At 47.5% G+C, this 18,287-nt stretch overlaps 1 protein-coding gene across 1 annotated transcript in view; it reads right to left on the bottom strand.

The window, feature by feature from the left end:
* The window catches only part of GSE1 (Gse1 coiled-coil protein), a 636,988-nt gene that overhangs the window by 11,472 nt on the left and 607,229 nt on the right, over positions 1-18,287 (bottom strand). Inside the window, 14 exon segments of the mRNA XM_063945682.1 lie at positions 2,401-2,504; positions 3,140-3,421; positions 3,800-4,222; positions 4,660-4,776; positions 5,165-5,435; positions 5,643-5,755; positions 6,241-6,836; positions 6,951-7,099; positions 7,101-7,288; positions 7,497-7,825; positions 9,166-9,357; positions 9,436-9,633; positions 9,933-10,108; positions 11,477-11,676. Coding sequence (XP_063801752.1) covers positions 2,401-2,504; positions 3,140-3,421; positions 3,800-4,222; positions 4,660-4,776; positions 5,165-5,435; positions 5,643-5,755; positions 6,241-6,836; positions 6,951-7,099; positions 7,101-7,288; positions 7,497-7,825; positions 9,166-9,357; positions 9,436-9,633; positions 9,933-10,108; positions 11,477-11,676 — 3,338 coding nt within the window.

Raw genomic sequence — 18,287 nt, 5'->3', positions numbered from 1 at the left:
CAGAAATGCAGAATCCTTCTAATAGACTTGATGGCATCAGGTCAGAACACCAGGGGCCAAATTTACTAAGGTGGGAGTTTTTCTTAGAACTGGTGATGTTGCCCATAGTAATCAATCAGATTCTACTTAACAGTTATCTAGCTGCTTGTAGAAGATAAGAGATAGAATCTGGTTGCTATGGGAAACATCACCAAATCTAAAAAAACCTCCCACCTCAGTAAATTTACCCCCAGGAGAGTAGGAGGATTACAGGCTTTGCGAGAACAAAGCACCATATGTAAATATTCATGCAGATAAATGGGTGATGAGAACTAATCTGGTATCCGGTCTCTAGGTTGACCACACTTGGGTCGACATGACAAAAGGTTGACATGAGTTTTTCACTTTTTTTTCATCCACGTGAAAACAAACAAACGTGGACTACAATTGGGAACGGTACCCTGTGCCAAGCGCAGCGGTAGTGAAGAGAGGCACCTTGCCCAACGCGAGCCATGCGACGGGACACGGTGCACTAATTGGGGATCCCGGTCACTGTAAGGAGAAAACGACACCAAAAAAAGTGCAAAAACTCATGTCAACCGGTCGACCTAGTACATGTCAACCCACTTACTGTCGACCAATAGTGGTCTAGACACTGTCGAACTAAGTGTGGTTGACTTTGCATACCACACCCAACTAATCTGCAGTTACTACTACCTAAAGCGATCTCAAAGTTTCATGTCAACCAGGAGATTTTTTGCCCAGCTCTGTGAAACTAAAGAATGAATTTTGAAATCCTGCATACTCTTGGTCTAGTTACATAAATCTCACTCTATCGCTCTGGAACAAAGAGCGCCAGAAAAATAGATCATCTCTATGCACTTCCTGAAGGTCTACGTCAAGCTCTTTCTGATGGGCCCCACACACTGCGCGATTTTAGTGAAAGATATGAACGATCTCGTTCATTAATGAACGAGATACCGTTCACATCTTTCAGTGTGGAGGCACCAGCGATGAACGATGCGCGGCCCCGCGCTCGTTCATCGCTGGTGGCCGTCGCCTGTGCATCCAGGCCAATATGGACGATCTCATCCATATTTGCCTGCACTTCTATGGAGCCGTGTGACGGGGGGAGTGAAGAAACTTCACTCCCCCCCGCCACCGGGTCGGACGTATCCGCCGTCGAGCAGCTCGGCGACGGATCGCTCAATGTGTAGGGCCTATAAGAGTGCACTGCAGGATATGCTATAGAGCACAGGTTCGGTCCTCAGGATCCCACACATGTTTCTTTTTCATCCACTAGGGGTCACTGGAGTACTCGCAGGTCACCTGTAGATTTTTAAAACGTGACAGTTGGTGATGCACAGTGCACCTGCTGGGTGACATGGAAAACGTGAATCGTGTGGGGTCCTGAGGACCGAGTTTGAGAACCACTGCTATAGAGAGCATGTGCAGTCATCCTGGACACATGCGTTGGCAGAGGATCTCCTGTAAAGCGGCAGTGTGCTTCACACAGTTTCCAAACATTACATTCAGGAGATGCGCAGTCTAAAAAACACATTTAGTGTAAGAATTGGCCGTAGCTGGATTTATTTATTATACCCCCTGATATGTGATTGTTGGGTACATCCCCTTACAGCTGCGATAGTGTCTGATTAATAAGCAAATTATGTTCCTACATAATGACGTCTTCTTTCTAATGCACGACTTTGTAGCTTGGATAGTCATGGTAGACATGGACCAGGAGATACCTTCTGGGGGGGTGGAGTTTTTTTTTACCTCAAATAAGAAAGGATTAAGCTGTCTGGGCTGCCGGACGTTCCAAAACCATAAATGATCAGAACATAATTTGCGTATAAGTCCAATTTATAGATCATCATCCAAAAGTGAATATTTCATTTTGTGTAGTCATATGCTTAGTCTTACCTGGAATGATTAATGGATAAAGCATTTAAACATCCCAGTCTGGGAAGTTCCATCTCTAACTCATCTACCACCTTTACTATATTGAACTTTGAAACCTTACAGTTCGGAAAGTAATTGGTGTAAAAAAGTTTTCTAAACAAGTTTGGTGTTAGCGGTAATATGCAAATATCTGTTTCAGGGAAACTGACAACCTCATACTGAAGTTATTTTACGGGACTGCTCTAGAACACGCAGCAGAATCAGTTGTCTGACTCGCCAGGAACTAGTGATGTTACTGCCATGAGCAATACAAAATGAGTGCTTCTATTTTCATGCATTGCTGGCTCCTTAATGCACATCCCTTTTCTCTTAGCAATATGTCCAGACTACATTTCAAAACATTTTCCAATAAAGTATATTGTCTGTGTGAGATCTGGACATTGCTACTCGCAGAACTTGTAACCACTTTCCCTCGCTGCTGTCTGAGAAGCAGATGATTGCAGTTCAGTCACTTACCGCCATGCGGTGCGACAGCTGTTCCGCCGTCAGACTCAGGTTATAGTGCCGAGCTTCTAGTCGCTTGCACTGCGTCTCCAGAACTTGACGTTCAATGTTTTGTTCTGTGGAGCAATAAAAACCCATGAGAAGGAAATTCAGTCGCAGTTTGTGAACGTTTAGAGAAGAAAGATTGACGAACATGTGTCAAGATGAAGAAACTATCGGCATTCCCTGCACTGTCAATCCAAACAAAGATCAACTGAAGAGTTCTGAGCGAAGATATTCACAACTACTACTGGGTTAAATATCCAATAGCGTAGTGGTCAGGGAACCTCATCCATCTTTCTTACATTCATTCTGGTGTATTGGGGAGAAAGTGTTAATTAACCCATTCATTGCCAAAAAATAATTGGTGAATAGAACACACACACACTCTCTCTCTCTCTCTCTCTCTCTCTCTCTCAGAAATACCATATAAACAGTGATAACCAGTGTATATGCACAATAATATATGATTTCCATCCTTTCAAATCAAGGGGGTAACGTCGGCGTATCTAAATATATTTTGGGGTAAAAGTTAAAAAAGTTCGCTGACCCCTGCAGTAGCGGAATGCTTCATTTTCTTTTTATGGAATTTTCAGCATCTGCCCTAAACAAACTACATTAAAAATTGCCACTGACCATTACTGTGAAATTGTTCAGCAACTCTCCTCACAGTGATTAGACAAAATGCATCTCCCCAACATTCATTCCCTACCTTCTAAGTGTTCTTGGTAAGCTTCAAATATTGCCTCAATCCCCTGCCACTTGGGTCTGGGTGCCTCTTCTACTTCTTCCTCCTCCTCTTCCTCAGATGTCTCCTCCCCAGAGGTGGCTTCTTGTTGTGGCTGTACCCGTCCCACAGATGACTGGCCCTGTTGCCCATTCTGGTGTGTAACTGGGCCTGAGGCCCTACTGGATTGCTGCAGCTCGGGAATGTTATAGTGGACAGATGCGTCCGGTTTGTGGTTTTGCTCTGCGCAGTGCAAGACAGACACTCCTGAGAAGAAGGAAGGCAGACGGTTATATGCATACACAGGGGCAGGTCTGGGCACACATTGCAAGCATCATTGTATTATTTGTTCTCAAGCAACAGCAATTATAGGCAAGTTCACCTAATGTAATGGAAACTGGTTTTTATTGTCTAAGTCCCAGAATCGCAAACAAGGTTGTTCTAACAGTACAGTCTATAAGTCATCCTCTTGCAGGACACGTTTTATAATAAACGATGCAGACTTGAACTTCGGGGGGGGGGGGGGGAGGAATTGTTGCAGATGCACCAGGAGTGTCAGGAGTATTGTATTTATTTAGGAAATATACCGCCTGCTCTTACATTTAGCACACAGATTGCATGCTGGGAATATGGCCGTGACCTCACCTTTGTGCTTCTGTAGGGCTTTCTGAGTGGACTGTAACACAGATTCGTGGAACTGGTGAGCAAACTCCTCGGCCCTGAAAGGCTCCCAGGATTTGCTCCTCCCATTCACGCTTTGGGATGGCTGTACGGGGGGCTCTTTGGGTGGGTGACCTCGCATAAAGTTAAGGATGCTCAAACTCTTTTTGGCAGGTGGACCCTCACTCTGCCTGACTTTCTCAGTACCCAATGTAGTGCCAGGTGGAGTTTGTATTGGAATAGGCAGAGGGGGTACCCTGGCAGATTCCAACAGTTTTGGCTGCTCTGGGCGATTGAGTTCTGGAGGCTTTGCAGGCTCCGATACCGAAACAGTGCTAGAAGTGGAAGGGACAGGTGGTGGTGCATCAGGCGATGGCTGTGCTGCAATCGGATCTTCAGAGACTGGACCTGAAAAATACATCCAATGTTTTAGGCATTGAAACCACAGACATCTATATTGTCAACAGAACAGTATAAACGACATTAGCACCATGCGGTTCTGTCGCACATAGGAAAAAGGTTTAAAAGCAGCGCTTGGCAGATGCCATGCAAGAGAAATTCCTGCTCACCAATGGCCTGAGTCATGCTCTAAATGAACATGTGACAATATACTGACTGGGGGGTCACAATGTACAAGCTGTAGCCAGGGCAAAAGACCTAAGTTGTCATAGCCTGCCATTGATAAACGCCCTGCGCCTCCATGGACATTTCAATTGTCCAGATATGAATACGGCCTACTCGTCATCTTCTCTGTATGTCTGACTGGGCCACCACTTATCATTTGCGGATTATTAAATAGCTAGACTGCAATGGAGCACTACAGTCCATTGCCCTGGATGCCTCACCTGTGGGTATAGGAGGGGTGCTCCGACACGTAGCCGCCAATGGGGGATTCTTCACCGCTTCAGATACAGTGTTCTTCTGCTTAATGGCCTGAAGCATTTCAACTAGCTTCTCCTTATCTGCCAATAGTCAGGATCACGTTACTTGGAAGCATTACGTAATACTTGTACATGATGTAACTCACTGAGAATGGCGCAGTGCAATACCACGGACAATTTGTAGAGGAATATACAGATAGTTAAACTATTTTCTAGTTATAAAATATGAGTACTAATGAAAATAGGTAATAAATAAATATCTCTACATGCCGGAAAATGGCAGCATGCAGCAGGCAACCTCAATGTAAAGCAGGGCTGTCTGGCATTAATTGCAATTTTTTTTTCCCCACGACCATAGACAGATCTATGGGTTTCTGAAACAGGTGTATTTTGCACTTAATAGTATTGATGATTCAATAATCTGTGGCTGAAATGCTGCGGTTTAGTAAATCCTAGTGTGAGATCTCACCTCTCCTCCGCTCTGCACTGACGTGCGACAGGTCGAAGAAAGTCAGAAATTTCTTCTTCTCCTCCAGGTTGGGGCTGTTATTGAGCTCGTCTGGACTGAATCGCGTGGAGAGGGGGGAGTGCGGGGATGGGGTCTGCCTTTTGCTTTGTACTGTGGGAGGGGATGGGCTTCTTTCCCGTAACATCCGCCTTCTCTTCCTGCGTTTCTGTTGCAGGAGCCGCTCTTTTTCTTGTTGAGTTGTGAGTCCAAACATCTGAAGGAACTCTACTTTCTGGTTAAGAGAAAAAAAATGAATGCTAAAGCCCATTTGCACACCATCAGAAAACATGCATCCTGTACCTAAATCTACACAATTCCACTTCTCTGGCCATAAACACATTTGTGGCTACATGCGGTGCCATTAGAGCATTACATCTTGTGATTATTATGCAGCTGCTGGATTCCTCTCTCTCTAGTTTGGCTAGATAAGACTTCCTACCTCAGAGGATGTATCCAGTTTCAGTGGCGGCTGCTCGGCCACCCGGCGGAGATGGGCTCTTACTTCCTCCTCATCGCTTTCATCATAAGAATCGTCTAGATCGTAATAATAACCTGAGACAAAAGGTACAGAAGTAATTCAGCTAAGGACTCCCATGTTGACTGGTAAACAGTAAGCAGAAGGAATAAGAGGTTGGGGTAAATGCTTACAGACAGGCATTAGTAGACCACTTTCGTTCTGCTCGCCATGGAAAACAAACCCAACGTCAAATGGGGACTAATGATCATTATCCTGTACAGAGTCCATACTTAGGAGTCGGATAATAGAAATAAAAAGCAGGATAGTACCTACACGGAAAACCGCATGGCTGCTTCCCCCCTAACGTTTTTATGTAACTATGGACTCTTTGTTCAGCATAGGGATCAGTGATTCTTTTCTGAGGAACGTCAGTACAGGCAACGTCATGTCACCAGTGAGTTTGTTCCCTGCTACAGTTCCTCCAGCCGTGTAATCACCACAGATGCATAACACAATCACAACTTAATGAAACATATATACATCCATATGGATCAGGTGGGCTGGGCCAACCTCTGCTTACCCTTCTCACGAGCTTCTTTCCGCCGCCGCTCCTCAAGGTCCAACTTACTGATCAGCCTCCGATGCTGCTGTAGGAACTCATCGTACACATACATTGGGTCTCTAATCCTTGTTGGGGGTGGACGGTGTGACAAGCTGGGCTTGTGCAAGAGGGTAATCTCAGTTGTCTGGCCGGCCTGCTGGAGGGAACTCCTTTGTTGGTTTAGGAAAGACTGTGTTGACTTTTCAAGTTCAGCTAGAAAAGGGGCATGGGAGTAGCCAGTATGCTCCAATGTGGAGGATTCCCGAATGGGCTGGTACTTTTCCATCTGTTCCCTTCTCCATGCTAAGTCTTCCTCCTCTTGTTGCTGCTTTTCAAAGCAGTATGGGCGTTCTACTTTCACGGAGGTCAAGGTTGGTCTATGTTCATAAATAGGAGTGGTGTGGTTGTGAATGGTGACAGGTTCTTGGCTTCGACGAGGCTCTGAAGAGCTCTCCATGAGTGACACAGGGTTCCAGAGTGATGTGGGAGCAGAATGCTGTTGAGGCTTGGGAGAAATGAGGGGTGGTGGTCCTCCAAAATGTTGCACACTACCGTCATTACGGTTGGAAATTGCCCTAAAGTTACAGGATAGAAGAGGGGAGGAAACCTGTTCAATGAGATGATTCATACTACACAGCACAAATGTAACACGGCCCCTACACCAGTGCTAAATGCTACATCAGACTCACCTGATGCTATCTGGTCTCGTTTCAGGCTCTTGTTGATTGATAGGACGCCCACTAATGTCCAGCTGCTGTTCTAGCACCTGCTGCCGAAATTCTGACACTTGGTATTGTCGATCCTCTTTCTCCTGCCTTAGGCGTCTTTGTGCGTCTTTGTCGAGCCAACCATTTCTCCTCCTCCTGTGTCCTCTGTGCCAGAAGAGCGGCTGCTGCCGTACTGCTTGGTGGAGGGAAAGTGGCATGGCTGGAGATAAGGCTCGGCACAGAATGGTGGGTTGGCGGGGGCTGGTGCATTGGGTGTTGGACTGGCTTGGCAGCCTGTAAAGGTGATTCTTTCATCTTCTCTGTAAGGAAAAGAATATTCAACTCAACTTTAAATTGACCTCAAAAGGGCGATGCCAGATCATGGAGCTCTATTTTAAGTAAAATTATTTTCCCTTTTATTATTTACCACAATAGAGCGCGTACAGCACATAACCATCACTGAAAATCTATACTCTATGCACTATGGTCATAGCCATTGCAAACAGGATAAATATAAAAAAAAATTACCAGGTCTACTGGGTGCAGGCTGCTCTGTGGGCTTCACACGCTCTTCCTGGTGGCTTCGGTGCGGATGGACATCTGGCTCCACGAGAAACTGGCTTTCTATGCTTTTCATAAGGCTGGCCTCTTTTTCTCGTGTGCGTTCTCTTTGCCTTTCAAGTTCTCGCTCCCTCTCTCGTTCCTTCTCTCTTTCCATTTCTTTTTTCTCCCGTTCCCTCTCTCGCTCCCTCTCTTTCTCCCGTTCTCGGTCAGCTTCTCTTTCTTTTTCTCTTTCTCGTTCTCGCTCCCGCTCTCTTTCCCTTTCTCGCTGCCTAAGCTCCTCATCCATTTGAAGTCTAGGGGAACAAAAAAGCCACAAGAATTTCATTTTACCAGCAAAACAAAGTACAGGAGGAAGAAGAGGCCGAACGCAGGAATAGCCCTCCCATCATATAAAGTATGGTAGATTTAATATGGGTAACAGAGTATGTAAGCTATACATTTTTCAAACATAGAAATACAATCAAATCCTCATTCTTTTTACCTAAGGAACATAGCCAGAATCAAGCATTTAGGGGGTCATTCAGAGTTGATCGTAGCTGTGCTAAATTTAGCACAGCTACGATCGTAAACTCGGGCGGGGGGACGCCCAGTACAGGGCTAGCCTGCCCCACATGTCTGTGTCGCCCCGCCCCCCCCCCCCCCCGCCGCACAAATACATAAATGCACAGAGGCGATGCATTTGTATTTGAGGAGTAACTCCCGGCCAGCGCAGCTCCTACGGCTAGCTGGGAGTTGCTCGTCGCTCCCGCTGGCCGCCGCGCCCCCCCTCCCCACAACGGTCCGGCCAAGCCTGCGTTGGCCGGACCGCTCCCCCTCCCCCTGTCTCAGAGGTGATCGCTAGGTAACGAAAGCTGCCATGTGCCGGCGCACTGTGGCACCAGCGCATGCGCAGTTCCGACCCGATCGCTGTGCTGCGACAAACTGCAGCGAGCGATCGGGTCGGAATGACCCCCTTAATTCCCTCAGAAGACCTGCCTAAAGTCATACATGCGTTTGTATCATCACGCCTAGACTACTGCAATGCCCTCTACCTTGGTCTCCCAGAAAACGACCTGCACCGCTTGCAGATGATACAAAATGCAGCTGCCAGGATATTAACCAATCAGCCCCATTCCAGCCACATAACACCCATTCTCTACTCCCTTCACTGGCTGCCTGTAAATGGTAAATCGTTTCCAATATTGGCTTACTGGCATTCAAAGCCCTACATGACCAGGGCCCAAGGTACCTGATCTGATTCCTTACTCTCCCGCTTGCTTACTGTGATTTGTAGATGAAGGGCTTTTAGCAGTACCTAGAATCTCCTCAAAATGTATTTGGGGGTCGAGCTTTCAGCTTTGTGGCTCCGACTCTACTCTATGGAGCTCACTTTCCTGCACCGTTCAAGAGGCCCCCACTATAGAATCCTTCCCGGTTTCTCTCTGTGCACTTCATCGAGGATATATGTAATCCATTGGGTTTGCATACATGATTGGGCTGTCTGTCTTGAGATTCTTGCCTCAGACTTATCCATGACACACTGAGAATATTGATATATGGGAGATGGTGAATATTGGATAGGTTCTTGAACCCAGTAAGAACCTGGACATGAAATTTGGATATATGGTTTTGTGCACAAATAAATCCACATTACCTCTCAGCTGCCAGGCTGGAGATGCGTTCTGATTGTAGTGCGGACAGCGACGAATGAGAAAGATCTGTGGGGTACCGGACTCCAGACAGATGCAGGTGCATTGCTGAGGGGTGTAGAGGAGGAAGGGATCCAGGGTTATGGAGGGGATAGAACGGGGACCTCAGCGCTGTCAAGCAATATGAATCATCCATCCTGGAAAGACAACCAAGTCATTAGTAAGAGTCGTCCCCTACAGTGAAACCCATTTCACAGTCTTGGAAAGTCATTTACCTGAAAGCTGGGTGGGGGAAGGTATGGTGGGCTAGGTAACTGTTGTGATAATATGCTGCCGCGGTAGCTGGATCCAAACCGATGTGGGGAAGAGAGGGCATGCGGAGGTCCTCAGCCGTGTGGTATGGACGGAAGCTGCGTAAGTATTCTTCTGTAACTGCATTTGGAGGGACCACGTGGTGCACAGGCCTCTGCAGGCTGGAACAGAACAAGAACCATTACACAGGTGATCGATATAAAACACATTTACAGAAGGACTAGGCTGATAAACTTATTTATGCTTGACACGGTTTGTGCCGGTAGAGCAAGGTTTACTAAGCAACAAGTCCTGACGGTGGATCTATTGTTCAGGATGGTGCAGTCAGAAGAGCACTGGCCTCCGACATGAACCATTCAGAGCGGTGTTTCTGGGAGGAATTATACAGCGGTCTTTCAGAAGGTTTCCCCAGAAAGAGCATACGTACAGCTGAGCAAAGCCTGTGTGCCCACCAACTCACTTTAAGGGTTGGAAGCGGGAATCTTGAACGACGGAGTTCGGTGGGATGGCAAAGGCGTATGCGTTCCCCAGCAGGTGTGAAGGTACGGAGGAAGTGCCAGTCTTCTCGGAGGGCAGCTGAGATTCCGCTATGAGACGCTCTCTGCTGATACTGTTTGCCCGAGAGGAATTGTCCGACTGTTGGGAAGAGAAGGGGAAAACCAACATGTTACAGTGTGAGCCAATGATTGCGCAAAGCTTCTGCCTAGCTGACCTTTGGGCCTGGAGGATCTACATCTTCTATTTAATCACAGGGTAGTGTTATAAAGCAGAACATGTACCCTGCATCTGTGTCTCTGACCAACATACACCTACCTGCCAACGTGACCCATTTCACCCAGGCTAGGTTACCGAAAAGGGAAATATCTGAAGGGAGAGGAGCTGACAAGGGAGAATGGTAGAAGGGACTAGGTCAGCTGGTGGCAGAAAGGAGTACTGTACACTTGTACAGAGCTACTGAGCCTGACAGGCTCTAAGCAACACAGCTCTCCGAGGCCCTTTTAGAAGGATGGATGGGTTGTAATGGGTTAGATGGACCAGAGAATGAGGCAGCCGCACAGCAGAGATCTCCTTGTTTGCTGAGCGGGTAAAATGCAGCAAAATGTCAGAGAACATCAGCAGCACAAAGCAAGATGAGCGTGACTGTCTGCAGCATCGTCAGGGCCCTGTGCTGTTACGTACATCATACATATATACAACCAACTACTGGCAGAGGAATGGAGCCGGAACAGTGGTTTCTACATCCACATATAAAATATCGCAGCAGCAGCAGCACAGGCCAGATTTACAGACCGGGGAGTCCAGAAAAATGCATTTACCAAACTGGAACTAGGGGGGCCGACTTGCTAGGAGTCCATTCTCCCCTTACCAGACATATCAGCCATAATTAATTGAAAGAGATGGGGCCCCGTTGATTGGAATTCTTAATGAGCAACAACATCTGTTCACTTTCCAAGCTCTTGTGTGTCTACTCTCCTCTCCCCCCTTCCTGTCCCTTTCTATACTCCCTGCTGAGCGAACATTCAGCTGCCGCTGAACTGTGATCTGCCCCCGGCTATCAGGCATAGGGGAGAGGTCAGGGAGACATTACAGATAAAAATTATAGAGAGAGAGAGAGAGAGAGTGTGTGAGTGTGTGTGTGTGTGTGTGTGTGTGTGTGTGTGTGTGTGTGTGTGTGTGTGTGTGAGTGTGTGTGTGTGTGTTATAGCTAGCGGAGGCTGTAAGGTACATATCATATACGGCTTCAACATATAGACATAGAATTTGCACAACCGCATTTACTTTACTGTGACTCACTGGTTCTCCTGAAGGGACAAAGCGCCAATCTATAGCAAATAACAGTCTACACAGGCAGGTTCCAGGTCCGTTATAATCTGCCTAGTAAATATTATATACACACACACAGATATCTTTTCACCTATTTCCATTACTATTCTTATTTCTGCTCACAGGTCAGACACTTGCTGGGACAAGAGGAGGTTACTTCATATGACGCAGATTTATTACCTGGCGGGCCTCGCTCCTCCACACTCCATTCACCGTTTTTGTTGGGGCAATGGTCACCACAGGTGGAGTGTTGGGAACACTGTGTGCTGTTGGGGGCACTATGATCGGCCCCATGGGACCCCTCTTGGGTGTGCTGGCAGGAGAACTGTGGTTTGTGGCTGGTGAGGAGACTGGGGAAGACTCGGTGCTTATTGATGATCCTGAAAAACAAAACCATAAAGAAATGCGTCACTACTAACTCAGCCGGAGGTGTATACCAGCGTCCTGACAGGGAGCACAGCTGTACAGAAGTACCTCAGCCGGAGGTGTATACCAGCGTCCTGACAGGGAGCACAGCTGTACAGAAGTACCTCAGCCGGAGGTGTATACCAGCGTCCTGACAGGAAGCACAGCTGTACAGAAGTACCTCAGCCGGAGGTGTATACCAGCGTCCTGACAGGGAGCACAGCTGTACATGCGGGTTGGGGCGGACATCCAGGCTGCCAGAATGCCAGGGGGGGGAAGCACAACGGAGCCCCTTGCAGGCTCACCAAGCAGTGGATGTTGTGGGTCACTGCGCTCGCCAAAAGGTTCTGTTCCCACTGTATGGGTGTCGTGGACACCCACAAGTGGGAGTAGCCAGTTAGCCAGCATTCCGGTCAGCGGTCAGGATTCTGCCGTCAGTATCCTGACCATCGCCATATCAACTGCATCCCGTACATACGTAGGAGCAGACATGAGCAGCTACTTATGGGACCGGTGTACATACAGAGAGTTCCTTCCTGATCATCACACACTCCCATTCCATGCCGTAATACGTTACAGATACACGGGGGCCACACCAATGCATTATCCCATTAGTCACACAACCCTGATAACAATAAAACCATAGGCCAGTGGTTCCCAAACTTTTTTGAATCACGGCACGCTAGAATATCACAATTCTTTTCATGGCTCCCCTAGGTCAAAGGTTTCTTATTGAGAAATTTGGAAAGAAATGTTAAATAAAGTAAATGGTGTTTATATGTTATCCTTAGGGTCAGTTGTGTGGAGAGGGACAAGATTTGCTTCTGTTTCTCCACATATTTTATGACTGGCAGCCACCAGCACTGGTTTTGCCTATTACATTGACCATAAATAATTTTAATCAGTCCTGGACCACCAATCCCAGGGCACCCCTGCACGTGTTCCGAGTCACCCCAGGGTGCAATGGCACAGAGTTTGAGAACCACTGTCATAGACAATTCACACAACTTAATGTAAACTACAGCAGTCACACAAGTATACAGGGTTAATACTACTCAGCAACTTTACCTACACAAAATGATAAAACAAATGTTGTGGTACAAGATGGGAGTCAGGAACTTTCGTTTGATAAAGAAAAGTCGATAGAACTGTCATGTGCTTAATAAAATGCATTCACCAGATTCATTACCGTAACCCGTCATGCCTATAACACCCCCCCCCCCCCCCCCCACTCTATTGGTGCCCGAACGCAGCAACAATATAGCGCCCACACAGAGCATCAATGTAACTGCTGTCAGGTGCCATCTAGTGGCAGCTGCAGGGTAAAACAACTGAATCGCCTCATTGTGTCACAGTATGTTCTTGGGAGTATTAAACACTCATTATACACCAGTCATTCTGTTCAAATGCAATGATGATAGTAAGATGGTGCGGCTCGATGGTACCAGGCTCTTCTATCTATCTATAGTTGGGAGCTGCACAGCATATATCCTGGACATTACAAGGTCACACTGTACGGAGCACATACAATGACAGACAATACTATACAGGTACATTTCCCATAAGTCTGCAGGAGAGTGGCTGAGCACAGCTCTCGGTCAGCAGCACGGATCTGCAGCAACTCTCCATCTCTGGGCCATGCATAGTCACCATTCATTCTCTCCAGTTACAATCACACAATTAGGAACTATAGAAATGAAGCCTTTATGTTCTGGTGAGACCGATATCAGCGGAGTAACAGGATTAGGAGTCCGAGACCTCTGCTCTAGGACAGGCACCCCGACTGCTGAAAGCTGGGGTGTGCTGACCTGCCATCTAGCGCTACAGTGATTCATTACGGAGACCAGGCACTGCCAGGACACAGGAGACCTGAACAGCCACAAGAGTAGGATCACCTATCAGAGATGCATCTAGAGACCAGGCTCTCCTTATTAGCCAGCAGAGGAAGGGTCTGCTTATTACAGCACTGAGCAGCTGATAAGGTTCAGGGAAGCTATTGAAGTGTATCTTGTTAACGGAAGGCCAGGAACAATTAGGAATGTAATCCTTTCTGAGCTCGGGAGCTGTCTCTGACCGTTCAAAATCAATAGCCTCCCAACAAGTCAGGCAATTAACAGCTCCGCAGTTTCCAGCATTTGCAGCGCAGCCTTAAACAGGCGACAGTGTGATCATTGTAATTAACTGCTGGCATTCTAAGAAGACCTGCTCAATAAAATTAATTGGGATTAGAGTTGGAGTCCTAGTGTGGTTGTGTCACCCTTGTTGTGTGCCCCCTGCCGTCCCCTCCATGATAGCGGTTTATCTGTCAGGCCTGGAGAAGGTGTGCAATTAGCATCTCTGCCTCACCTTAGCCTTCAGCCATGGAGTACATGACCTTTATAACACAGGCCGGTCACAATGGCCACAGAAGAATAACTGGCAGGCTGACGCTGCGCAGCAAAGGGGTGACTAGCAGAAATCCCCCCCAAACAGCAAAACCTCTCTGTAAACATCAGAACGGAGCGCTATCAGGGTTAGAAGTATGAAAATAACTATTTACCAGAGATGGGAAGAACAGAATAGACACAAGCGTTCAGTCAGAACGCGAACAAAGAATGAGGTTGTGTGGCTGCAAGGATGAGACAAATGGGTTATTGAAAGGGTCCAGAGAGAATACAAAGGGCTGACTTGTGTGGTTTTCTCTTACTACTGATCTCAACACTGGCCCGGATCGCTGAATACCCAGTGGCTAAAGCACAGGCTCACAGGCTGCCAAGGAAATGGCGTTCTCAGACGTGGCTGCTCCTGAAATGGAGACGCCGATTTACTGCTGATTGCTACAGATTAGGAGACTAGAATAGCAGGGTAAAAGGACGGTGTATGCTCGGGTGGCTTTCATCTGCTAGCGCCTGCATGAAACATACACCTTTTAACTTGTTGCTGACTGCCAAAAGTAGGTTCAGGTTGTGTTGAGGTGCCCTGAGAGTGAGCACGCACACCCGGAACCCAGCTGCGGCTCAGGAAGTGTTACCTGATGACACCGCTTAGTGACTTCCCCACTGACATCAGCAGGGATTACCTGCAGAGACAGGAACCCCTCAGTGCTGTGCGGGAGGGCTCAGCGGCGGTATGTCCGCCATATAACTCTGTCCTGCCGCACAGGTGTCTCTGTCCCACTGGAGCAGGGAGAGGGGATTTTGCTGCACTTTGGTGAAAGGGATCATGGGTAGGTTGTAAGGAAATGGGCAATTTATTCTGATTTTGGGTCTTTTTGCACAAGCAGTAGTTCTTCATTTCACTATGCCATCAAGAGAAAGCCTCGTCTTCCCTGACGTACTAGTCATTTACAAATTAATCTTAGTCTAACATATAGCAGTCTGTCAATGTGGTCTGGTTACAAGCCCACTGCTTTGCCCTTCTACATTAGTGGTTTATGCTGCCTTGGGATAACATTGCATCCAAAGAGCAGCATCGTATCTTACTGAAAAGCCAAAATGCTGACGGATTATGTAAGACATGACTGAGAAGCACGGAACAAAGCCAGAAAGCAGCAGGATATATATCACACAATATGTAAGAAAGAAAGCTGAGATCATCCTGACGGGATGGCCGAGCACTGGCAGTAGCCACCATCCTATCCTATCGCATATATCTGCATAATACTTCTACTCTAGTATGTATGCAGTATAAGAAGCCAGGATCAAAACATTGGGTCCTCCCTGATGTTTTACATCAGGGGTTTTGCAGTTCTCAAAGCAGTCCAACCACCACCCAGGCCTACAATGTCTTTAGTGGCTTCTACAACACGCACAGCGCAAAAGGACAACTCTGACAGTGGCCACTAAGTAATACCAATGCCATTTAACCGCGTGCCTGGCATGGTCGCATCAGCTACAGGTTGTGTATTTCCTAGTGGGCTAAGGGACATTTGACCCACGTGACACGCAAGAGAAGTGGAGGAACAAGTTCGGCAATGTGTCCACAAATGGACCCTCGCGGCTCGCTTCGCACGCCACGCGTCGGGCGCGGTGGCTTGCTCCGCTTTGCTCGCCACCTGATTACTAAAGGTAATAGTTGGTGGCGTGGATACTGAAAGTAGTATCCTGCTGTCCTTGCTCCGCCCCCTGACATCACAGGTCCCTTAGCTCACTAGGATTTAGCATCTACCATGCGACTATGCCTGCAAGTGTCTTATATGACCTGGTCGCACAGGATGTAACCAGTCAGATAGAGAGTGTTAGCAGCGGCAGGGAAGGGAAACTTCCCTCCGCTGCTGCTGTTAGAGGGGCCGGAAGGTCCCTCTGCCTCCCTGTACTCTCCCCTACTGATTGCCGTGCTGCCGATCACTGCTGACCAGTCAGCACGGCAGCATCTGCAGACAATGGCAGTCGCTGGGGAGTGTAAATTAACTCTCCCAAGACCCCCCCAGACCCCCCCTGTATACCTGGAGGCTGTCTCGGCTTTCAAACTGAAAGCCGCAATGTTCCGATGGTCGCAATGTTCCCGATCAATGTTTCGATGTTTGAAAAAATATATAATTTTTACAAATATGTATATTTTTTCTTTTTTTTTTTGAACTAAAATCATTTGGAATAGGGTTAAATTCATGTTCTTCACCTAATTCACTCATAAAAAGTCACGACAATTTCGGAGCGGTTTTTGGCAAAATAAATAGTCAGTTAAGTGATTAAGAACAGAAATGTCAGGAACACTAGTGGCTTTTGTGTAAAATATCTTCGTTGTGGTTCCAGCCGAACCAGAAAACACCTAAGGCCTGGATGAGGCACATACAGCAATAGCTCCGGGCTCAGGGCCCCGGGAATCGGTAGGAGAGATGTACTCATATACATCACACAACACGGCCTGCAGCTTCCTATCGGGCCAAGCCATTACACTAGAAAGATTTCACCGCGCTTCAGAGTCCACTCTCGTCCAGCGCTCAGAGGGTCGGCACCATGGGAATCATTCACAAAACGCAACGTTTCCGGAGAGCAACGATGGGACTAGCCAACCTGCTCCCCACCTCACCGGAAGCTGCTGTACCGTTATCAGCCATTTTAGCCTTTGGAAGGTTTTCCTGCACATTACCTTGGTAAATTTTACAGGAGGAGGAGGAGAAATTAACCCACCAAAATATGTTCAAATTGGAGAAGACTTGGACGTACATACTTAATTATGAAGGTTTCACTTTAACGGTCCTTTAAGTGAGTAAACCCCCTGGTAAGAATTAGCGGTGTGATAAGTAATGATTACCCCAGCTAGGTCAGTGCATGAAAGGGGAAAGCAGGTTTACAGAGGCGCTGGGTATCTGTGACGTAGATCCTTCTGATCTGTAGCAGTCCGTTACACCAGTACCACAGATCCAGTGCCAGCTGCGGAAGTACAAAGGATTTAGCTGCACTCCTCCTCCTCCGTATGCTATAGCATCGCCCAGCCCTGCTCACATCACACTAAATGGGGCACTTACGAGATTAATGTACTCTGCAAACGACCGGTAATTTCTACCTTAATTATGAAATTAATTTTCTGCTGTTAAATTCTCCTCCCTCACCGGGAAACAGGCTGTCAGTTCACACAGTGTCGTCAGCACCCTAGTGAAAGCGGGCACACGGACACTAGTGCAGTCCCTTAATGTAACCAGGGCAATTGCTGGGTGCTCACACAGGCCTGCAGCTTCAAGATCAAGTATATGCAAAACAAGGGACACCTGTAGCCAGGCAGTACGGCAAACACAGAAGATCAAACATGGCACAACAATGGCAGAGAGAACAGGTGCAGCCAGACGGGGGACAGAACAAAGGGGGATTAGGGGAGGACACGGCAGGAGGAGGAGGAGGAGGTGTATGCACACATTTACATCATATGTCAGGAACGGCAGGGCCACACTTCTCACACAGGACTGATATTGACGTTTGTGACCTGGGGGCACGTACAATTCACCAACTGTGCATAACAGCTGCCACGTACATTCAGTGTTCTGAGCAAGCAGGTGAAATGGCTGCATATAGCTGCCCACACATTCATAGCAAATAATTCAGTGCCAAGTCCATAGTCCATGCGAGAGCCAGCAGCACCGCTCCCTGGGAAGGCGATATACGGGCTGTTTATGGGTACTGGTTAATGGCAAGTTTCAGCACGGCCTATATCTATAGCCAGTGGTGGGGTAGCGGTACCTGCTCATCTGCGTGTAAGGATCTTCATACATCGTACAGGCTCCAGCCCACTCACACGTCATCTCCTTATCCGAATATCTACTGCATATACCGCAGCTGGTATAATACAGTGCTCCCTCTCTATAACACCGCCAGGTACTTTTATTACCAGGTATAAGCTGCCTTTCATTTCATAACAAAGTAACATTCATGTGTTAGAAAACAGTTTTATATAAAAGGATATCAAGACTGGATCCGTCCAATTTGCCGGTTGTTAGGATCCTGGGGGTCAGGATGCGGACGCTGGAATCCTGCTAGCCGGCAAGGTCGCCAGCCAGAATACCGGCGCACAGGGGGCTATTTCAACTCGTGGGTGTCCATGACACCCATAGCGTGGGAATAGAACCTGTGCCCGCAACCGAGCCCACATGGGGACTCTCACCGCTCGCCCCGCT

This window comes from Pseudophryne corroboree, chromosome 11, assembly GCF_028390025.1.
Source record: "Pseudophryne corroboree isolate aPseCor3 chromosome 11, aPseCor3.hap2, whole genome shotgun sequence".
In the NCBI taxonomy this organism is placed as follows: domain Eukaryota; kingdom Metazoa; phylum Chordata; class Amphibia; order Anura; family Myobatrachidae; genus Pseudophryne; species Pseudophryne corroboree.
This window is presented reverse-complemented; position numbering and strand designations above follow the sequence as displayed.